At 41.8% G+C, this 24143-nt stretch overlaps 1 protein-coding gene and 1 long non-coding RNA gene across 8 annotated transcripts in view; both read right to left on the reverse strand.

The window, feature by feature from the left end:
• The window catches only part of LOC138965038 (prestin-like), a 127495-nt gene that overhangs the window by 33031 nt on the left and 70321 nt on the right, over positions 1–24143 (reverse strand). For all 7 annotated transcript variants that reach the window (XR_011455272.1, XM_070337160.1, XM_070337157.1 and 4 more), the window contains 11 exons: positions 20908–21072; positions 19958–20119; positions 17812–17894; positions 13914–14061; positions 13355–13468; positions 13055–13132; positions 12566–12661; positions 12063–12169; positions 9592–9661; positions 2198–2389; positions 1241–1519 (listed from right to left, as the gene is read on the reverse strand). Coding sequence is in view for 6 of the 7 variants with exons in the window: in XM_070337160.1 (XP_070193261.1) it covers positions 1241–1519; positions 2198–2389; positions 9592–9661; positions 12063–12169; positions 12566–12661; positions 13055–13132; positions 13355–13468; positions 13914–14061; positions 17812–17894; positions 19958–20119; positions 20908–21072 (1494 nt within the window). In the remaining variant the exon portion in view is untranslated. The remainder of the gene's footprint in view (positions 1–1240; positions 1520–2197; positions 2390–9591; positions 9662–12062; positions 12170–12565; positions 12662–13054; positions 13133–13354; positions 13469–13913; positions 14062–17811; positions 17895–19957; positions 20120–20907; positions 21073–24143) is intronic.
• On the reverse strand, positions 4484–7966 carry LOC138965037 (uncharacterized). The gene is made up of 2 exons (XR_011455271.1): positions 7798–7966; positions 4484–6115 (listed from the first exon to the last, which is right to left on the reverse strand). It is a non-coding gene; the product is annotated as an uncharacterized lncRNA (long non-coding RNA).

The raw sequence follows: 24143 nt of genomic DNA on the forward strand, positions 1-24143 counted from the left end.
TAGTATTAAATCTTTTAACCAACGATTCTCAAACATGGAAAACCAACCAACTTGCACAAACCAACAAACATAGATATACATTAATAACACATCACTTAGTGAATGTGCAGGTGGTTTTCAAACCAATATTAATTGATTTTTTCATCATGTACATGACTTTGTATTTGTTTACTGATTCGTTGATATTTTGTACGGCACTTTAAAACTATGGTAGGATTTGCACAATATAAATACCCTTATTATTATTATTAACACAAAAAAAAGAAGAACACATCCCACAAACGTCTGTCACTTAGTCACAAAAGCCAGTCAAAAGCGTAGTGTTGTAAAATAACAATAGCTTTAAGTTTAACCTGATACAAAAACTGTCAAGTGCTGTCAAAACCAGTGTGACCAACTGATGATTTCTTGTCCTGTATTTGTACGGTGAACACCCCCCCCCCCCCCCCCCCCCTCCTCTTTCCTCCTTTTAAGACCCCTAATTTAAGACTTTCCCCTTTCAAGATTTAGATTTTTCAGATAATCTGTTGATAACATCTGTCAACAGACAATGTTCGGAAATAACTCTCTTGGGTTCGTATGGGTTGTGAAAGAGTGAATGCCCTTGCTATTAGTGAGACAAATAATCCACACATGCTCCTTGTCCACATGTTTCAGACAAATCCCTCGCTAGTGATTGGCCCTGGGATTGTTTGCCTCACTAAAAGCAAGGGTAGTCACTCTTTCAAAACCCATACAAACCTGACAGTTATTTTCGGAATTTCTCTTTTTACATCCATTTTAAGACTCCTTCCTTTCAAGGACCTAATTTTCTTAGACATTTTTTTAGGTCTTCTTCTTCTTCTTCTTCTTCTTCTGCGTTCGTGGGCTGAAACTCCCACGTACACTCGTGGTTTTTTTTGCATGAGTGGAATTTTACGTGTATGACCGTTTTTTACCCCGCCATTTAGGCAGCCATACGCCGTTTTCGGAGGAATTTTTAGGTCTAAAAAGGGGGGTTCCACTAAACATACAATCCAGTAAAATGCCTAAAATGTATGTGTTTACGCATACACTGGTAAAGGCGGTCCTTCGAGAAGTCTTTTTACCGAATATCTAGTGCTAAAGCTTCATGCGGCCAGCTTGGCGAAGTATACTACGCATAGTCCACTTCGCCCAGTTAAGGACAGGCTTTACATAGAATTTAAACAACACAATGCTCCACAAGAAAATCTATGGACCAGCAAAATCGTACACACACCTGCTGCAACACTTTGACGCCAACGGAGTCTACGTAACCCATGGTGGTGCAGTCAATGATGATGAAATAGACGTCAGTAACCGTTGGCAACACAATGCTGAAATCCTCTTGCTCTTCACCAGTGAGATTGGTGTCGGGGGGAACATCGGTGTCGTCTGCTGCAGGCTCTGTGTTGCCTCCATTGGCTGTCGGAGCGTTGTTGTCCGTCCGCTTGGGGTCCACTGAATCTGGGTCACTAGGCATTATTGGCGTTTCCCCATTCACTACGTTCAGTCCCTGCTGCAAACGTTCAGGGAAAACAAAGCTCACAGTTTCTGTCTTCTTCAATTATTTGTGTATTTACGATTCATAAGTTCTTTACTTCTTGTACACCTGATTCAACAGAATGGATTTTTTCAAAGAATACCAGTCCTTTTTATAATCAGTTGATGGTAACCTTGAAATGTAGGAATTTCTAATACTAATACCCAAAACTTTTTTTTATCATAATTGCTTAATAAGTGAAAGGCTACTACATACTTTATCACTAAATTGATGTAAATACAGGCTAATTCTTCCATCCTTTCTTCAAGCAAGGTTGTGAAAGTTGAGAAACTTACAAAGAGAATACTTGACATAGATCGAGACAGCATTGTTCTATGCACGATGTTGTGTTGCATTAGCAGTGGAGTTGAACAATGACAGTGTCTCGATCCCAAACAAATGTCATATTTTGGGCAAAAATACAAATTACATGTAGGTATTGATCCATTTATTTAGAATCCTTCATTCTAAGTGATAGAAATCAAACAAACACGCACATTTTTTTCAGTCTCGGCAAGCCGCCTCAATATGTGTTTTAGTCAGCCTCTGACATCACACGGCTCAAAGAAGGGAAATTCAATATTCCTTGGATACACTGAATAATGTGCGTTCAAAGATGCTGATATAAATGTTCTTCCTCTTCTTAAAACCTACCAAGGCAGCCACTGTGCTCTTTCTTGGCACAACCTGAACTCTCATCAACTCCTTCTCCGCCTTTCTCTTCAGCTTCTTCAAAACGGAGGGATCCGCCGTCATTTTGTAGATGGACGTCTTGAAGTATTCTGTGTTGGCGAAGAACAGCGCCGACTCGAAGCGGAAAATCTTGATGTGCTCCAGTTCTTCTGCCTGTAGGAGATAAACATGCAGCTTCTTAGAATTTAAAAGACAATTTTCAGAAATAACTCAGTCAGGTTTGTATGGATTGTGAAACAGTGAGTTCCCTTGCCTTGCTTGGACTTCTTCTTCTTCTTCTGCGTTCGTGGGCTGAAACTCCCCCGTACACTCGTGTTTTTTGCACGAGTGGAATTTTACATGTATAACTGTTTTTTACCCCGCCATTTAGGCAGCCATACGCCGTTTTCGGAGGAAGCATGCTGAGTATTTTCGTGTTTCTATAACCCACCGAACTCTGACATGGATTACAGGATCTTTTTCGTGCGCACTTGGTCTTGTGCTTCCGTGAACACACGGGGGTGTTCGGACACCGAGGAGAGTCTGCACACAAAGTTGACTCTGAGAAATAAATCTCTCGCCGAACGTGGGGACGAACTCACGCTGACAGCGGCCAACTGGATACAAATCCAGCGCGCTACCGACTGAGCTACATCCCCGTCCCGCTTTGCTTGGACAAATATTGACATGTGCTTCCTGTATACATGTTTGAGACCCCCCCCCCCTACTAGTGACTAGCCTATAATGTTACGTGGGAAATAATGTCACGTGGGGAATCTTTCCCACATGACATTATAGGCTAGTCACTAGCGAGAGGATGTGCTGGCTCCAAAGAGTTTTCATGATACTCGACATGTTTGAATTACTGATGAAATCCCAACACAATTGTCTATGTTTTTTGAGAAAGATAACTACAACATAAAAAGATTTTCTTGCCCCCCCCCCCCCCCCCCATGGTGCAAAAGATAAATATATAAATAAAAATAAAAGATCCAACATGAAACTAAATAAAATATTTTTTAAGCTCTGACAAAAGAAAAGACAGCACCAACAGTAAATAAAATAAGAAACAGGAAACAAAGAACTGAGATATTAAGAAGGAATAAAAGAAAGAATGGAAAAACACAAGGACATTCATTCCATCGTAACTGCTACCAAAATGACCAAGTTGAAATCAATTGTGCAAAGCAAAATTAACACAGTCCTACATGTACACTTCACCAGCTTCAAATACTGTCAACAAATGTTTAACAAGTCGCGTAAGGCGAAAATACAATATTTAGTCAAGTAGCTGTCGAACTCACAGAATGAAACTGAACGCAACGCAACGCAGCAAGACCGTATACTCGTAGCATCGTCACTCCACCGCCCGTGGCAAAGGCAGTGCCCGTGGAATTGACAAGAAGAGCGGGGTATTCGTTGCGCTGAGAAGGATAGCACGCTTTTCTGTACCTCTCTTCGTTTTAACTTTCTGAGCGTGTTTTTAATCCAAACATATCATATCTATATATTTTTGGAATCAGGAACCGACAAGGAATAAGATGAAAGTGTTTTTAAATTGATTTCGAGAAAAAAACTTTGATAATAATTTTTATATATTTAATTTTCAGAGCTTGTTTTTAATCCGAATATAACATATTTATATGTTTTTGGAATCAGCAAATGATGGAGAATAAGATAAACGTAAATTTGGATCGTTTTATACATTTTTAATTTTTTTTACAATTTTCAGATTTTTAATGACCAAAGTCATTAATTAATTTTTAAGCCACCAAGCTGAAATGCAATACCGAAGTCCGGGCTTCGTCGAAGATTACTTGACCAAAATTTCAAAACATAAACGAGTACTCACCTGAGTCGAAGTTTGTGTAGAATTCCACGATGTAGTTTACAGGAACGGAGGGATATGTGAGATGCGCACACCGCCGGAAACACGCCATTTTTCACAGCACAGGTCATCTGATATAACCATATCAGATGATCTGATTTTTCTTTAAGCAACCAAAAATGTTTCGGTTGTATTTACATTTGATAAATTAGCTTATTTCCTTTATTGGAGAGGGTGAAACTGAAGGGTGGGCACATATCCCTCCGTTCCTGTAAACTACATCGTGGAATTCTACACAAACTTCGACTCAGGTGAGTACTCGTTTATGTTTTGAATTCCACTTCTCGTAGTTTACCGAAACTACGTGATTTGTGAGATTTTAAAGTTGGTTGATTAAAGATTATATTTCAAACAAAGGAATAATCAAAGTCACACTAAAGTGAAATGTCAAACATTTATTCTCAAAGGACAACATGAGAATAGTGAACACCTGTCTTGGCTTTTACACCAAACATACATTGTTTGAAACAACCATGTATTACAAAAAATAAGTGATGCATTTATTCTCCATTCATTATGGGAATTGCAATTTCTTCATAACCAAAGAAACAATAAACACTACAACACATTTGAAAACAATGGATCAATTGTCCACAAAAACATTTGCTTTTCTTACATGGAGCCAGGGAGATAATTGTCTCTAGATCTCCATTTGTTAGCTCCCTTGTCTTGAATTTTTTAACTGTCCCAATGCAAATTATCAGAATGTAATCAAAGTTCGATTTCTCATACGACTTCCGGCCACCACAGCAGCCCCTCCAAAAAACCAAATTATCAGAATGTAATCAAACTTAGATTACTGAGCTGGAAGATTTTTATTTTCCAACTTTCGCATAATAGTTTAAGATAGTGTTTGATTTATCTTTACTTTCCAGTGGTTTGTTATAGAACTTTTTGAAAGTGGATACATTTGACCAGCCTGCCACTTTCAAAATATCTTGAACAGCAACACCCGACTTGAACATTGCTGAAGATGATGCGCCCCGAAAGCTGTGGGGTGCAAAATTTGTAATTCCTGCGCGTATGAGTACAGTTTTTAGCCACCTAGCTATGGTGTCTTTCGCCGCTGGTCCATGTGGCTGTTGGTAACACAAAAGTAACTGGTCAGTCTCATCACTCTCACATCTGAATTCTACAGTACTATTAATGTACTGTCGAAGACAAGTCACCACACACAAAGTTTTGTCTTCTGTATAAAACGGTAACTGCAAAGGTTTTGGATGAAAGCCAGGTCTAGACTGCTTCAACTTTTCAGTTATGTAAATTGTACATCCATCATCATGAAAACAAATATTTCTCAACCTGATCAAATGAATTGTCTGCACTCTGTGGGCAGTAATTAACAACAACAAGGAACACAATTTTAAAGTCAAATCCTTCAATGAAAGTTCAGAATTTTCACCCATGTTTCTGAAAAACTGCAAAACTTTGTCTACATCCCAAGTTTCATTGTATCTTGGTTGTGGTGTACGCAGTTCAAAGATTCCCTTTAGAAATCGAATTACTAAAGGGTGACATCCTACTGTTTTATTGTCTGGTAGAATAACCACTGCAGATAGTGCACTCCTTGCAGTGTTTATAGCACTGTATCCTAAGCCATCTTCATACAGCTTAGTCAAGAACTGTAACACCTCATCTATAGTCGGACGAAGGGGATCACACTGGCACTGCACACAAAACTTGCTCCATCTGCTGAGGTAGGAGGCATACTGCTGTCTGGTTGAAGGTCGCCACGATGCCCAGATAACTTGGAAAGTCTCACCTTGAACTCCTCTTGCTTCGAGGGATTTCCTGATAAGCAACAAGCCAGAAGTTGCAGAGTCCTGTGGAGCGGATGCACATCTTGCGTATGTGGTAGATGAATGGTAAGCTTTCCCTTTGGAAGAAGAACAGGCTCTTGTGTCAGCATTTTCAACATCTGGGGGTACCATACTGCCGTAGGCCACTTTGGAACGATCAAGATTCCTTCCGCTCTGTCGCGCTGCCATTTGTTGAGCACTTTCTGCAGCAAGCTGAAAGGCGGAAAGGCATATATTAACCATTTTGACCAATCTTGGGTAAAGGCATCAATGGCCAAGGCTTCTGGGTCTGGTATCCAGGACACGAATGGTTTCATCTGAAAATTTAATCGTGATGCAAATAGATCGATGTCTGGCTTCAGCAGACGATCTTTTAATTTGCAGAAAATATCATGATTCAATTTCCACTCAGTACGATCATTGAATTGTCTTGACAAAACGTCAGCTTCTGTATTCAGTATTCCTGGGATATGTGAAATTGATATCCAAATACCATTTTCCTTGCACCACATCCAAATTTGTTTTGCAACGTTATTGCAATCTGGAGAACGCGATCCTCCCATATTGGATATATAGGAGACTGCACATGTGTTGTCTGTCAAGACTTTTACATGTTTTCCTGTGATCATTTCTTTGAAACTTTTCAAAGCGTACAAAATTGCCATCATTTCTAGAACATTGATGTGCAAATTCATTTCTGTTTCGGACCATCGCCCTCCAGTCTTAATTTGACCACAAACAGCTCCCCAACCACCTGAACTTGCAGCATCCGTCTGGATTTCAACTTCAGGATTAGTTTTTTCAATGGGGAAAAAAGAGGAATCTAAATTTTCAATCCACCAGTCTAGTTCTTCTGTTGTCTTATCTGTCAAGCTTGTCAGCGATTCAAAATTTCCTGCAGAAAATTTTAACGATGTGGATTTCAGTCTGTCTAAACTCCTATAAAACAGTGGGCCCCACTGAACAGCTGGAAAGGTTGCTACCAACTGGCCTATAACTTGTGCCAGTTCTCTTATGGTCACCCTCTTCTTTCTTTTCAGTTCTGAACATGCGAGCACAACTTTTTGCTTTCTTTCCAGGGGTAAAGTAACTGTCATATCTTCAGAGTTTAAAAGAAACCCCAAGTACCTCAGTTTCTTGCAGGGTTTGAGAACTGATTTCTCTGTGTGGATAATAAATCCCAGTGAATCGAGTAATTTCACTGTCTTTGACACATTCTCTGCACACTCTTCAAAAGAATTACCTTGCAGATAACTATCATCAATAAAGGAAGTGGATAAATATCCCTGTGATCTGAGTGTGGCATAGACTGGTTTCATTAACTTTGTGAAATAACGAGGGCAGTTACTTAGTCCATTTGGGAAGCAGGTATACTGATAAAGTTTGTTTCTCCACATGAATTTGAGGTATTTCCTGCATTCTGCTTTTATTGGTACAGAGTAGTATGCATGTCTGAGATCCACTGAAGCCATGTAGCAGCCTCTTATCATCATTTGAGTTGCTGACGTAAGATTGTCCATCTTAAAGTGCTCATATTGTACTGAATCATTAAACTTTTTTAGATTCAAAATGAGACGGTAGGAGCCATCAGGTTTTGGGACCATGAAAACAGGGGAGATAATTTCATCTTCCTGATGCACCGATTTTTCAATAACTCCCAAGGATAACAGTTTTTCAATTTCCGAATCCATTTTTGTCCATAGATTTCCTTGTACTTGATTTTTCAAGTAAGAAAGATTTTCAGAATTTAAGTCAGAAAACTCATCTATTGGAATATCAGCACCGCACACCATGTCAAGAATAAATGGGTCTGATGTTATTTCTTCCCATTTTTGAACAAACTTTTTTAGTCTACCTGCTTCAAAAGGGCGGTTAGGTATTGTATCTTTACTTACAGATTTTGGCAGAGAAGGTAGTGGAGCTACTGCTGGCCTTGTTGCCACTCGGTTCGTCCGCTGCCGCGGTAGTTCATTCTGCCCCGTGCACGGTAAGGTCCTCTCCCTCTCATTCTGCCTCTTGGTGTCCAGGTTCTTCCTGCACCTCTTGGCCTCCAATTCCAATCGTTTTTTGCAAAGGGGTTTTGTGGAAAAAACTTTTGACCTTTTACTCCACTTGACTGACTGAGACCCAGGCCCATTCTAGCTGTTGTATCAATGTTTGCACATGCAGCTTTCAGGTCATTGCCAAACAACATATCTGTGATTGGAACTTCAGCAGAACCAAGTTTTTTGTACTTTTTGTTCAGTTGAGCATTTGAAATTTTTCCCCTTCTGTCGATTGACAGATCATGGTTTGTTTTCTGTACAAGTGCAATAGAATCTGCTACACCTTTCATGAGTCCCCGAATTTCGGGTGATTCACTTTTCAGTATGGTTTGCCATATGTTTGTGAGTGCATAGGTCGCTGTACACAGCGCTTTCTGATACTGCTGTAGTTTCAAATCTGCACCTCTTGTTGCACGGTCAAGTATTGACCATATCTCCGGATTGACCTTTGGAACAACAACCTTCAAGTTTTTAGGTCTGGCATACTTGTTCATTTTTTCTTTCATTTTTTTCTTGAAATTTGACCTTTTGCCATGGTCTCATCAACCAGCTTCGCGATACCTTCCGGTATTTCTGGTGCAAGCTTTTCAGCATTGTCGAACTCTTGTTCTATTTCTGCCATTTCAGTGTCAGAATTACTAGTGCCACAAGTTTGACCACAAGTTTCACCTTCGTTCACTCTGATCATCGATTCTATTTGATCATCATAATCTTCGAACGAATCAGATTCGTCTCCAGATTCTTGTGACTCTGCTTTTCGCTTTTGTCTTTGTGTCATCTTCGAACCATGATCATCAGGCGATTCGCCTTCGGTCTGGCCTTGGCCCTGACCTAGCAGCGCTAGGATACGTTCGTTTTGTTTTTTCATGTTATTCCAATCACTGATTGGAATGGTCACTGCCTCTAACCGAGGTTTTTTCTGATTCTTTTTCTTCCCTTCTTTTTCATTTGACACATGTTTGTCCTTTTGACTTGAACAAGGCAAGTCTAACAATTGATCCACTTCATCCGCGTGGATTTGGATTTCAGGCACTGATTCAGTGCTGTCCATTGTTCGAACAAATTCTAAGCATTTGCGACAACAAATAAGGAAAATACACTTACCGCAGGTCAAAACAAATGGTTAACCGAAGGAATAAATCAGTCAAGTTAGGAAAAAAGGACCCTAAAAGGAAGGATTAACCTGATAAAGTAAGACCGGTTTTGGAGAAGCTGCTATGGCGGCCGGAAGTCGTACGGGAATGGCGTGTTTCCGGCGGTGTGCGCATCTCACAAATCACGTAGTTTCGGTAAACTACGAGAAGTGGAATTCAACCAATTTGGTTGAAAAATGAGGGCGTGACAGTGCCGCCTCAACTTTCACGAAAAGCCGGATATGACGTCATCAAAGACGTTTATCAAAAAAATAAAAAAAACGTTCGGGGATTTCATACCCAGGAACTCTCATGTCAAATTTCATAAAGATCGGTCCAGTAGTTTAGTCTGAATCGCTCTACACACACACACACACACACACACACGCACACACACACGCACACACGCACATACACCACGACCCTCGTTTCGATTCCCCCTCGATGTTAAAATATTTAGTCAAAATTTGACTAAATATAAAAAGACAACTGAAATGCCCCGCTGCCTTACTGCTTTGACAGTTCCCATGTCTTTGTAAAGGTCAGTGCCAGGGATCTGCCCCAGGAGACATGTCTTGGGTCTGCACACAAAAATGACAAATCAGAATACCTGTAAGTACAAAGAGAAAAAGCCAAAACACAGCAGAGGCAATACCAAATTTGCATGATAATCATCAACAACAAAACAGTAATAATATGCCATTTCAGAAAAGGTTAGCATTTTTGGTCTTACTCCACAGTTTTGCTTACTTGTAACATAGACCATTTATCCTGGACCGCCAACTAGCTCTCTCTCCGCTCTTTCTCTCTATTACGAGGTAGCGGCCTCTCGCATCATAGACCATTTATCCTGGACCGCCAACTAGCTCTCTCTCCGCTCTTTCTCTCTATTACGAGGTAGCGGCCTCTCGCATTTAGGAACCTACCCTTACAAGCCTTTCAGAAATCAGGGGGACGTGATATCCGGTGTCGATTGTAAACATGGACGAAGTTGCTGAGGTAAGTTCTGAAAATGCTAAAATAAACTCAGCAAAAGTGTATATGGAACATGTTTTTCGATGAGTTTTGTTAAGTTTAGTTTAGAGTTTTGGAAAATCCAGTTCATTGTCACCTCCCATTGTCACAAATAACTGGAGCGTGCTTTCTTTTCACCGTCTTCGAATCGCTGACCTTTCAAACCTGACGCGACGCGCCCCTGAAAGTCGAGCGTCGTAATCTCGAAGGGTCACGTGACGAGTTAGCGGTCCAGGCTATTTGGTCTATGCTTGGAAGCATACCTTGTGGGATAGAGACAGAAACAGTTCTTTCTTTCTTTCTTTCTTTATTTGGTGTTTAACCACGAAGGTTATATCGCGACGGGGAAAGGGGGGAGATGGGATAGAGCCACTTGTCAATTGTTTCTTGTTCACAAAAGCACTAATCAAAAATTTGCTCCAGGGGCTTGCAACGTAGTACAATATATTACCTTTCCGGGAGAATGCAAGTTTCCAGTACAAAGGACTTAACATTTCTTACATACTGCTTGACTAAAATCTTTACAAACATTGACTATATTCTATACAAGAAACACTTAACAAGGGTAAAAGGAGAAACAGAAACCGTTAGTCGCCTCTTACGACATGCTGGGGAGCATCGGGTAAATTCTTCCCCCTAACCCGCGGGGGAAACAGAAACAGTTAAAGTTTCTGTACTATTAAGCTAAAAAAATTAGCCAAGCAGAACTAGCAAGTTGAAAGATAAGAAAAAGGTTGCAGTGCACCTAATACAATCCCAAGTCTTGTTATTAACAGTCATCATACAGCTGGCTAATAACTCTTTTTTTTTTTAACCTTTTATTGTTACCTTGAATTTTAAACAAAATCAAAAAAGAAATAGACGACACACACACAAAAAGTAAATAAAATAGAATATAATTTAACCTTTGATTGTTACCTTGAATTTTAAACAAAATCAAAAAAGAAATAGACGACACACACACAAAAAGTAAATAAAATAGAATATAATAAAAATAAAAATAGTAAATAACAACCAAAAAGGCAGAGCTCAACTTCAATTTTCCTTCAGACATTCTGTAGTACCGTATTTGACGGACTACAAACCGCGACTTTTTTTCAAAAAAAATCGCATTGCGGCTTATAAAAAGATGAGGCTAAAACGTTACCTAAACTTGAATAGCATTCACCTAATGGAAGTCGCCGCGGATTTTCATTTCGCTCGATTAGCAATTACCGGTACTTTATTAGCTCTCTACTCAAGACTCAGCGCTTTTCTCTTTCTTTCGCGAATCTTCGTTTGTCAACAAGTCGTCGCGACAAGATAGCGTACAGAGAAACACCGGATGTATCAGGATCTCGCGCGCGCGAGATTTCGTTTTTTTGTGTCTCGCGATAGTTGGGGGAGCGAGATCCGCCATGTTGTGTTTTCGTCTGCTCGAAATGTGCGCAAAAGTCGTAAATCATCCCCAAAAAGCTTATTCCGGGCGGGACTACATGTGTGAGTTGGTTACAAATTATGTGTGTGATATCTTTCTTCAAACTTTTTCACTTTTCTTCTTTGTTTCACTTGTTTATTCTCGGAGCCGATTTCGCCAAATACCGTACTTTCGTTTGCCTGGTTGTTTTGATTGATCGACACGATCTGATTATATTTTTTTCGACGGCGGCTAATATAGTGACGCGGCCCATACGTGGCTCGTCCCAATTTTTTTGTTAAAAGTTGGGGGTGCGGCTTATAAAACGGTGCGTCTTGTAATCCGTCAAATACGGTACAGTGGAACCCCCCTTTTAAGACACCCCCCCCCCCCCCTTTTAAGATCTTGCCTTTTCAGATTTTCTGTTCATAACCTCTGTATATTTACCTCCATTTTAAAACTCCCTCTTCTTCTTTAAGACCAGTTTTCCTCAGAATTCTTAAAAGGGGGGTTCTATTGTACATGTACAAGAACTCGGACATCAGTAGGCAAAATGATGCAGGAAAACTAACCGCTGTTGGCGTATGATGACTGTAAGAAGAGCGAAGATGATGCCGACCAGAAGACCCAGGTCAACATCCAGTAGTACTGTGCCCAGGAAAGACACCAGCCACACCAGCTGTTGTACACACACACATGCACACACACACACACACACAAGCGCACACACACGGATGTACACACATCCATTCACACACACACACACAAGCGCACACACACACATACACACACACACATGTACACACGCACACACACATGCATGTACACACACACACACACACACACACACAGGTAAATCATTTTGTCACACCAAACCATGAGCAAAGCAACAACAAAACCGCTTTGAACACCCTATCTTTTAGTGGCCACAACAGACAATATTTCATCTCTTTGCAGAGATCATAACTTGCACGTAAATCAAAAATAGAAACAGTACCAGTCTCTTGAAACAGTTTTAAGAATTACGTCAAATGGACTGTCTACTTTTAATAGTACATGTAGCAACTTTACTTACAAAATCTATAATGGATATGTTCCATAGTCGTTTCAGTTCTGCAAACTGTTTGAACATTCCTTTCAAAGCGACAACAATGATGGCAGCCAAGATGCACTGAAAACACAGAAACAAACACAGCTTACTGTCAGATAAAGCACACATCCGTACTGGTGTGAAATCCAAATTTACACTCGTTAAGTCAACAGACTCACGTGTCCAATCTTTACATTCAACAGTAGAAATGAAGGTCTGATGCCATATTTCAGCAGACCCAACACACACAGACACAAACAAAATGTAATGATATCTCTCATAAATTCTGCTCTGAGGTATGTTTTCAAGACAAAATTAATGTAACTGAACAAATAATAACTGAGTTCTATTTTCTTTCCTGATTGCTACTTATTAACTATGATTTTGCTTTAACAACTAGAAAACTCAAATGCTCAAAACATTATTATTGGAATTGTTCAAAACAAAGCATTCTCCATTCATTTCTGTACTCACGTTTGGGAGAGTTTTGAAGTACGACCCCAGTACTAACAAGACGACCAAAAGAAGAGCACTGGATATTAAACCTGCAACCTGGGGAAACAACAGAGCAACAAATCATAATTTTGTTAATTCCCATAATTTATCACATTTTGCCGATTTTTGGAAGTCTTAAAACTGAGGTACCACCGTACACAGAAAAACTCATCTATCTCTAATTCCGAATACAGTAGTACCGCTGAAATCCATCTTGTAATGGAGGGTCTCAAGACAGAGGTTCCACTGTATATCAAAGTTAAAATCCCTTTCTCTCACCTGTGTTTTTCCTCCAGTGTTATCCTGGACCAAGCTACGGGAAAGAGATGCGGCGGCAACGAAAGAAGAAAAGAAAGAGCAGGTGACGTTCACCACCCCATAGGCTACCAGCTCCTGGAAACCACAACAAAACTTATCTAACTGTCATCAACGCACAGCTATGTTATTATAAAGTTTCAATCTTCTACAAAACAAACCTTGACCCAAAGCGCTCACTCACACACTTACACACACACACACATGCATGCACACGCACACACTGCACCACAACGTCCAATCATCTCTGCTGATTACTATCATTATAGATTTTTGTAAAGAAGATAAAACTCAAGCAGAAACAAAACCAGGAGAAATCCATTTCACAGAAAAAGCAAGTACAGTTTACCCAATCTACAATGATTACCCCCCCCCCCCCCCCCCCACGGGATCAACTAAAAGAGGCTGTAACATTGTTACAGGCAGGTGGTCCACATAGACAGAATTTGTATGTACAGTTGTAAAACCTGTCAAGCATACTTTTGTGTGGTCGTTATCCAGAAATTATCACCAAGGTGCTTACCTGATTGGAGTCAATTTCGTAGTCATGCTTCTGGGCTAAGATCTTTGCCATTGAGACAGAGATGGCAAAAGCCACGATACCCAGAGCTATGGAGTCTGAAATCACGTCTTTCAGGTACAAGAACTGCTGAGGGCTTGGAGGAGGAATTCTGAGAGAGAAAAAAAAACCATTTACTGATAAATACACATTCCAACTGCTGCAGAAACTGGTCACTCTATAGAAAATAACCAGTGAACTAGGCAGAAAAACCCCCACAAGTAATGAGAGTATATCTGAACACAAACAGGTGAAAGATCAAGTAGAGGGTTTGACTGGTTTATGATTTTAGTATCAAGCTGGTACTTTTTTTTCTTTTCTTCAAATGACAACCAGTAACACACACACACACACACACACACACACACACACACACACACACACACACACACACACACACACACCCATTATCAAATTCTCACACACACCTAACACTAGGGCGGGGATATAGCTCAGTTGGTAGCGCGCTGGATTTGTATTCAGTTGGCCGCTGTCAGCGCGAGTTCGATCCCAGGTTCGGCGGAAATTTATTTCACAGAGTCAACTTTGTGTGCAGACTCTCTTCGGTGTCCGAACCACCGCCCGTGTATACAGTGGAACCCCTCTCTAGCGACCTTGAAAATGTTGACAAAAATCGGTCCTTATGGAGGGGGGTCCTTACAGAGGGAGGGGGCGGGGCCACAAAGAAAGTCACCTCAGATCTTCTTAAAAAAAGAAAACAGAGAAGTTTGAGTTGCTGACGACCGTTTCCTCAAGCAAACTGCTTCGATTTCATGTTTGACATTGTCGATGGTGTCCACCAGTTCTGGTGCATGTTTCAATGCAAAAAGAGTTAGTTTCTGAGCAAGCATTTCTTTACAGCAGTCCCTGCAATGATGAAGGCCCTCCGAGAGAGAGAGTGAAAAATCGGCCACCGTTCTCAGCATCGCGTATCTGTGTGTAACCTCTTTCATTGACAAGATACTCTTGTTTCCCTGCAGCCTTGACCAGTGAGTCGGTTACCTAATCTGTGAACCCTTCAGTTGTGTTGCTTTGTCAAAAGTTAGACACAGTCAACTAGTTTTGCTCTGAGTGAACAGTGCAGCTGGCCTCAATTAGCCGGTGACACCTCTCTGGCCACAGCACCAAACAGTACATGGCTGGGGGGAGAGAGAGAGAGAGAGAGAGAGGGGGGGGGGTAGCTGGCTAAACTCAGTGGGGTGTCCGGTGTCACTGAAGTCAGCAGGAAGAGCATTGGAGAGAAATAGAGAGGTGTACTCTTCCAAACAATTTCCAAGGATCAGTTGTCAGGGCTTAGGGTAGTCAGTGAGGGAGAGTGAGAGCGGTTTGTGTACAGTGGGACTGAAGAGTGAAAAGTCACTGCCACAAGATCGGCATGCAGTCAATAAAGCCAGACAAGAAGGAAGATTATGACATGCGGCTCTATCTGCTGTTTTTTTTTATTCAAACTGGTTTTCAACGCTTATTCTCACAAAGCATCTGCACACCTGCCTCTGCCTCTGTGCTGTGTTTGTGTGGCTGCTTTCGTATGATGTCAGTGCATGGTGAGTGCGTTCACTGCCTTGAGTCACCACTTCCCCACCTTTTTCAGAATGTTTTCTTGGAGTTGGATAATTCTTTGAATTTGCGATTTTCCAACATCAAGACTTTTTGCAATCGCGATGGCAGTTTCTCCCTTTTTGTGTCTGTTCACAACATTCACTCGATTTTCGAGAGTTAAATATTTTCTTTTCTTTGTAGACGCCATGTCGATCTCCACTGCTCTTCTGTCCAAAGACTGTCTATTCTGACTGAATTGAACGGTGTGTGTTGGTCACGTGAGTTTGTTTTCTCGATGATTGGTTTGTGATGTTTACTCAGCCCACCCAACCATCACACCTCTCAGCGGTTAATTAGTGCCTTTGCTTACGCAAGACGGTTATAACTGGTTTGTCAGTGATGCGTTACGCTGACTGAGTCTTGGCTTTGTCTGACAAAGTCGTTACACAAGCTGTTAGGTCGGTCCTTAGACGTTAGAGCGGGGTGGTCGCTACACTGGTGACAACTATATAAGGAAACACATCGGTTAAAAAAAAAAGGGTCGTTGTGGCGGGGTAGTCCTTAGAGAGGGGGGTCGTTGTGAGGGGTTCCACTGTACTACATTGGGTGTGCACGTTAAAGATCCCACGATTGACAAAAGGGTCTTTCCTGGCAAAATTGCTTAGGCACAGTTAATAATTGTCTACCATACCCGTGTGACTTGAAATAAGGCCGTGAAAGGTAAATATGCGCCGACATGGCTGCAATCTACTGGCCGTATAAAATTTCATCTCACACGGCATCACTGCAGAGCGCCTAGAACTGTACCCACGGAATATGCGCGATATAAGCTTCATTGATTGATTGATTGAACACTGAACTCTTTCTTGCTCCCCTTTCCCCTCTGGAACCTCACCCACAATTTTGAATTTTTTTTTTTGCATTTAGTTTTTGGTTTGTTTTGTGCATGAGTGTGTTACCGAAGTGTATTCCTTTTCCTTGGAGAAATTCTTAAAGGAAATCTAGGCTGTGCTACCCAGTCAAATTTTTGTTTTGCAAGCAAGTGTTAGTGTTTCCCACGCCCTGTGACTTCTGATATAAGTCTGGGATCTTTATTGTGTGCACACACGAGTGTTAGGACACTGAGAAGTCTGCACAGAGTTGACTATGGGGAGAAAAAAACCTAGCCAAACCAGGGGCTGAACCCTGATAATAGCCACACACTGGTTATTAAACCAGATGCACTACTGACCCAGCTATGCCCCTCCCCTCTTTCACTTAAAAGCCCACTCTGCCTGTCTCAGATCATGGCCAGGCTTTAACATGGAATAAGACCATCCCTCCATGTGGTCACATACCAAAAATCAACACCCTGAATTGCTTGCTGTGGTGAAATGGATATTTGTTGATGAATTAATGAATAAATTAACTAAATTAATTCTCTAAAAAAAATAATTCACTGTGCACAGAGATCACCAAGGGTGTTCATTTTTCATGTGTGACCAAGTGAAAGAATGGACTTATCCAATGTCAAAGCCTGACCAGATCTGTGACTGTGAGGTGAACTGTTTTCACCGGGCAGAGTGGGCTTTTAACACTTTCTACCCCACCTATGTTGACCCTTTTTACACCCCCGGTATAGGGGTGTGTATAGGATTCGGTCCATGTGTTTGTTTGTGTTCGCATATAGATCTCAAGAATGAACGGACCGATCGTCACCAAACTTGGTGAACAGGTTCTATACATTCCTGAGACGGTCCTTACAAAAATTGGGACCAGTCAAACACACGGTTAGGGAGTTATTGGATTCGGTCCATGTGTTTGTTTGTTTGTTTGTGTTCGCATATAGATCTCAAGAATGAACGGACCGATCGTCACCAAACTTGGTGAACAGGTTCTATACATTCCTGAGACGGTCCTTACAAAAATTGGGACCAGTCAAACACACGGTTAGGGAGTTATTGGTGGATTAAAATTATACAAGGACTTATAGAGGGACATCTTAATGGTCAAAGGGAAATAACCATTCTCACTCAGTCACTGCCACCAACTGAGAAGGTTATTTCCCTTTGAAGGGGGTGTTTTTCCTACCTCGGAGGAATTTCTTGTTTTTTTAGCAGAGACCAGCTGTGTTGCAGCAGGTCACTCAGAATTGTAGTAGCTGTGTAGAAACTGTGTATCAACACGCTGGAATGCAGGCGTTAGATCGACGTTACAGGAAGCGACTGAAGCTAACAGTCTGAGCGAATATATCCGTACCTAGTCAGATAGAGCCAAATGAGTGGGTGCGGATATATCCGTACCTGGGAGACAATGAGTTTACAGGTAAACAAACAAGACCTACCCAACAGGGACCTCTCCAACAATCTTGACATCATATTTTTCTTCCAGCTTCACAAAGTAGGAAATCACAGTTCCAAGCACAACCTGTCACAGACAAAAACTTCACATACTGTATGTTGGCCACAGGACATATTGAGGGTATCCTTGATAGGTATCCTTAAAAAAGGAGGGAGTGTTAAAATCGGGGTTCATTTACAGAGGTCATGAAGAGAAAATCTGAGAAAACAGGGTCTTAAAAGGGAGGGAAACCAGGAGGTCTTAAAAGGGAGGGAAACCAGAAGGTCTTTAAAGGGAGGGAAACCAGGAGGTCTTTAAAGGGAGGGAAGCCAGGAGGTCTTTAAAGGGAGGGAAACCAGGAGGTCTTAAAAGGGAGGGAAACCAGGAGGTCTTTTAAGGGAGGGAAACCAGGAGGTCTTGAAAGGGAGGGAAACCAGGAGGTCTTAAAAGGGAGGGAAACCAGGAGATATTTAAAGGGAGGGAAACCAGGTCTTAAAAGGGAGGGAAACCAGGAGATCTTTAAAGGGAGGGAAACCAGGAGGTCTTTAAAGGGAGGGAAACCAGGAGGTCTTAAAAGGGAGGGAAACCAGGAGATCTTTAAAGGGAGGGAAACCAGGAGGTCTTTAAAGGGAGGGAAACCAGGAGATATTTAAAGGGAGGGAAACCAGGAGGTCTTAAAAGGGAGGGAAACCAGGAGATCTTTAAAGGGAGGGAAACCAGGAGGTCTTTAAAGGGAGGGAAACCAGGAGGTCTTAAAAGGGAGGGAAACCAGGAGGTCTTAAAAGGGAGGGAAACCAGGAGATCTTTAAAGGGAGGGAAACCAGGAGGTCTTAAAAGGGAGGGAAACCAGAAGGTCTTAAAAGGGAGGGAAACAAGGAGATCTTTAAAGGGAGGGAAACCAGGAGGTCTTAAAAGGGAGGGAAACCAGGAGGTCTTAAAAGGGAGGGAAACCAGGAGATCTTTAAAGGGAGGGAAACCAGGAGGTCTTAAAAGGGAGGGAAACCAGGTCTTAAAAGGGAGGGAAATCAGATCTTTAAAGGGAGGGAAACCAGGAGGTCTTAAAAGGGAGGGAAACCAGAAGGTCTTAAAAGGGAGGGAAACCAGGAGATCTTTAAAGGGAGGGAAACCAGGAGGTCTTAAAAGGGAGGGAAACCAGGAGGTCTTTAAAGGGAGGGAAACAAGGAGATCTTTAAAGGGAGGGAAACCAGGAGGTCTTAAAAGGGAGGGAAACCAGGTCTTAAAAGGGAGGGAAACCAGGAGATCTTTAAAGGAAGGGAAACCAGGAGGTCTTAAAAGGGAGGGAAACCAGAAGGTCTTAAAAGGGAGGGAAATCAGATCTTTAAAGGGAGGGAAACCAGGAGGTCTTAAAAGGGAGGGAAACCAGAAGGTCTTAAAAGGGAGGGAAACCAGGAGATCTTTAAAGGGAGGGAAACCAGGAGATCTTTAAAGGGAGGGAAACCAGGAGGTCTTAAAAGGGAGGGAAACCAGAAGGTCTTTAAAGGGAGGGAAACCAGGAGATCTTTAAAGGGAGGGAAACCAGGAGATCTTTAAAGGGAGGGAAACCAGGAAGTCTTAAAAGGGAGGGAAACCAGAAGGTCTTAAAAGGGAGGGAAACCAGAAGGTCTTAAAAGGGAGGGAAACCAGGTCTTTAAAGGGAGGGAAACCAGGAGATCTTAAAAGGGAGGGAAACCAGGAGGTCTTTAAAGGGAGGGAAACCAGGAGATCTTTAAAGGGAGGGAAACCAGGAGATCTTAAAAGGGAGGGAAACCAGGAGGTCTTTAAAGGGAGGGAAACCAGGAGGTCTTAAAAGGGAGGGAAACCAGGAGGTCTTTAAAGGGAGGGAAACCAGGAGGTCTTTAAAGGGAGGGAAACCAGGAGATCTTAAAAGGGAGGGAAACTAGGATATCTTAAAAGGGAGGGAAACCAGGAGATCTTTAAAGGGAGGGAAAACAGGAAGTCTTTAAAGGGAGGGAAACCAGGAGGTCTTTAAAGGGAGGGAAACCAGGAGGTCTTTAAAGGGAGGGAAACCAGGAGGTCTTAAAAGGGAGGGACAACAGAAGGTCTTCAAAGGGAGGAAAACCAGAATGTCTTTAAAGGGAGGCAAACCAGGAGGTCTTGAAGGGGGGCTCCACTGTACTGGGGTGACTCACCACAATGAGCTCAATTGGCACTGGCATGATGAGCCTGGGCTTGATCTTGGGGTTGTTGTTGATGTACTCCTTCACGAAGACCAGCAGTAAAATGCACACGATGGACGCTATCAGCGTCACCGAGTTGGACGTGGGGATGTTGGTAAAGAAGTCACGGTACGCCTTAGATAAGAATAACAACAAAACAAGAAAGGTTAATTATTGGAACGTTTAATTTTTGACAAAATGAAACGTTCACAAGTATGTGGACCTAATATAGTTGACAGACATACAAATAATCATGAGACAAAAAAAGAAAAAGTCTTAGCTCTGTACGCATTAAAGTCGACTTCTGGTAATTCGTCTTAGATCAGATTTTTGTTACTGAGAGTACTGATGTAAGCAATTACTGCTTTTTTTTTATTTTTTAACAACCATCTCTTGAGAGAGACAAGCAGGAGCCTATGTCTCATGAACTACAGGGTGTATATGACTATATATCATAAAGCATAGAATCAAAAATACAGCCCGCAAAGTGCATCACATGGGGTAATGCGTACATGACTAAAACATATATGAGTCACAGGCTAACACGCTAGAAGTCCTTCAACTTAGAACCAGACTGTTGAAAGCAAAATTTAAACCAGAACAAAAGATTGAGCACTCATGAACTATCGAAATACTCAAATGTATCAACATTTCACACTTTAGAATTCTTTTCCGCCACGTACATTTGTCAGTTTTGTATTAACGTCACACATGCACTCAAAACCGAAACACTGAACAACCCTAAACCCTGATAATCGGGCGAAGACAACTTCACAAAGTCTACTTCATAATCTCGCATCAGAGCTTTGGTACTGAATATTTGGTAAAAAGACTTTAAATCTCCGTTTAGTCAACTTCCAGCTTCAGAAGGCCTCTCCACCAACAGTGACAGGCCATGCGACTGAAGAGGAAGAAAAGCTCACTTTGATCAGCTTGAAGGGGCCACCGTATCGTCCAATCTCCACGCCAAAAATATGTTTGATCTGTGAGGTGAAGACATGGCAAGCAGCGCCAGTGGTGAAGCCGCTGACCAGAGGGTCGGAGAGGTAGACGGTCAAGAAGCCAAGCCTCAATAATCCTAGCAACAACTGCAATCAAACAAAGACATTGTGAATTTTCAGAAAAATATGAAATCAGGCATGGGAATTGTCTGCAAAATCGCAGATTCCCGCAAAAAGGAAATTACGTTTCAGCGAAAATAAAAAAATTGTCCGCGGCAAAACAAAGGTAAATTAAATTATATGTATACTATTGTCTCTCTATCCATGATTTGCTTATACGAGAACTATCAAAATATTGGTCTAAAATGCTAAAATTTGTTTTCTTTCCAGGGGGCTTTGTCCCCCTGGTCCCCCCCAACAGGGTCTGCCCCTGTACCCGGCCCCTGGACCTGGACCTATTTTCAGAGTTTTTTTCTATTTTGGAATTCCCATGCCTGGAGATACCAAGGTACACATATCAATAATAATGATAGTAATACTTATGCTTGTTTTGCATGAACCTCAGAATTACTCTGCCCTCTCCACACAATACGAGGTGTGAGGGAAGAGGTTGGGGGGTGTTTGTGTGGGGGGGGGTGGGGGTGGAGGGTTGCAAAAGGTGGTGGTGTGTAGCTCAGTTGGTAGAGCACCGGACTTGTCATCCTAGGGTCAAGGCTTCAACTCCAGACCAGGACAGACACGGTGAAACTTTAAGGGCAGACTCAGAGACGACCATGTACCACCAATGTTTCACTACAGTGGCACGTAAAAGACCTCGGTCGTTCTGTCATAACTGCAGGCAGCTGATTACAGGCTCTCGTTGCTGCTAGCTTTCTACTGGTAGGAAGCGACCTGAATTTCCCAGCAAAGGGATAATGAAGAAAAAATTAAATTAAATTAAATTAAATTTGTGCGACCAGACTTGACCAGAGAGAACAACTCCTGATGCTTAACTTTGGGGAACTGTGCCGAACTTGCCAATTAATTTAATCAGCAGGCCTACAGGCCTGGACCTTAGCGGTCGCCGACCACCCGGGGCTGGTTCAAATCGCCACGGGCGAGTTCAAAATTCCTCTGAAATCGCCCGCCAGTCGGGTTCAAATTTCGCTGAAGAACAAAGTTGTTAGGCAACGCAGTCAATCGGAACGGCCGACGAACAAAGATCTCTCGCGGGCGATCTCAAAATCTGTCACTTCTCTACTGCCCACTCAACCCCCACCCCCCCTCTCACCAATCAAGCCCAGACACTTTGGCCAGACAGCTACCCCCCTCCGCCTCACTTGACCGTGTCATCACCCCACCCCTCCAGTGCCACTAGCCGCTGGCGATTGCATCAGCAGTCTAAATAGCTACCCACCGCCCACTCCCTCCCCCCTCTCTGCGCTATTCACCTCTCTTTTTATATTTAGTCAAGTTTTGACTAAATATTTTAACGTAGAGGGGGGAATCGAGACGAGGGTCGTGGTGTATGTGTGTGTGTGTGTGTGTGTGTGTCTGTCTGTCTGTGTGTGTGTGTAGAGCGATTCAGACTAAACTACTGGACCGATCTTTATGAAATTTGACATGAGAGTTCCTGGGTATGAAATCCCCGAACGTTTTTTTCATTTTTTTGATAAATGTCTTTGATGACGTCATATCCGGCTTTTCGTGAAAGTTGAGGCGGCACTGTCACGCCCTCATTTTTCAACCAAATTGGTTGAAATTTTGGTCAAGTAATCTTCGACGAAGCCCGGGGTTCGGTATTGCATTTCAGCGTGGTGGCTTAAAAAATAATTTATGACTTTGGTCATTAAAAATCGGAAAATTTCAAAAAAAAATAAAAATTTATAAAACGATCCAAATTTACGTTTATTTTATTCTCCATCATTTGCTGATTCCAAAAACATATAAATATGTTATATTCGAATTAAAAACAAGCTCTGAAAATTAAATATATAAAAATTATTATCAAAATTAAATTGTCCAAATCAATTTAAAAACACTTTCATCTTATTCCTTGTCGGTTCCTGATTCCAAAAACATATAGATATGATATGTTTGGATTAAAAACACGCTCACAAAGTTAAAACAAAGAGAGGTACAGAAAAGCGTGCTATCCTTCTTAGCGCAACTACTACCCCGCTCTTCTTGTCAATTTCACTGCCTTTGCCATGAGCGGTGGCCTGACGATGCTACGAGTAAAATGGCATTGCGTTCAGTTTCATTCTGTGAGTTCGACAGCTACTTGACTAAATATTGTATTTTCGCCTTACGCGACTTGTTTTTTGCTTCGCTAGCCTTGAGAGACTTTCACATGTTGTGAAAGAAACAGTTTCCTCTCAGATAAAACTCGGTCATTGACCCTGGGTAAGAAGGTCAGTGTCTCTAAACTGGGACAGGCAGCTGTGTTCAGATTGCAAGTACCGGTCATTGACCCAGGTCTCAAGGCCAACCAGCTATTAAAATGCATCTGTCTTTGATCTGACCGCCCATCCAGAGCAAACATATTTCCCCTCCGTATTTTTCCTTAGATGTGTGAGCTATGTACCACTGACCCAGTTTCTGTGAAATGTATAGGTCACTGACCGCAGGGAAACTCACCGAGATGGTTTTCTAAGATATGTTAACACCAGCTTTGCTGACCAACCTAGTACAAGTAGTGACAGCACTTCTGCTGTGAACTATTTCCCTTCAACTAAGGAAGAAAAAAAAACCAATCCAATATATGTGATACAGATAAAAAGACAGAGCTTCAACAAAAGGATAAGGGATGCAACTCTGCAACTCTCCTGAATCAAAAACATAAAGATCACCTGTAAACAATTCTAGGATTTTACACTTTTTTTCACACAACAAATTTTTTTTGTGCTGATTTACTTTTTTTTATTTAAAATTGTGTGTGTGTGTGTGTGTGTGTGTGTGTGTGTGTGTGTGTGTGTTTAAGTGGTAAGTAAAGTTCCATAGTAAATGGTGTGGTAGGGAGTACAAAGGTACCTGCGATGAAAGGACACCCGTGGGACCAGCTAAACCTACATTGCCGGTGGCCTGTCAAGACAGGTATATTTTGGTAGAGATAATAGACAAAGGGACCCCAGAATATGTCCTTTTAAGGGAGGTGTCCTCTCATCAGAGGGGCTGTACATGGCAGGTACCACTGTACATCAAGGGAGTAACTCTCAGTGAGGTTTAGTGTGATTGTG

This window comes from Littorina saxatilis, linkage group LG4, assembly GCF_037325665.1.
Source record: "Littorina saxatilis isolate snail1 linkage group LG4, US_GU_Lsax_2.0, whole genome shotgun sequence".
Taxonomy (NCBI): Eukaryota; Metazoa; Mollusca; class Gastropoda; order Littorinimorpha; family Littorinidae; genus Littorina; species Littorina saxatilis.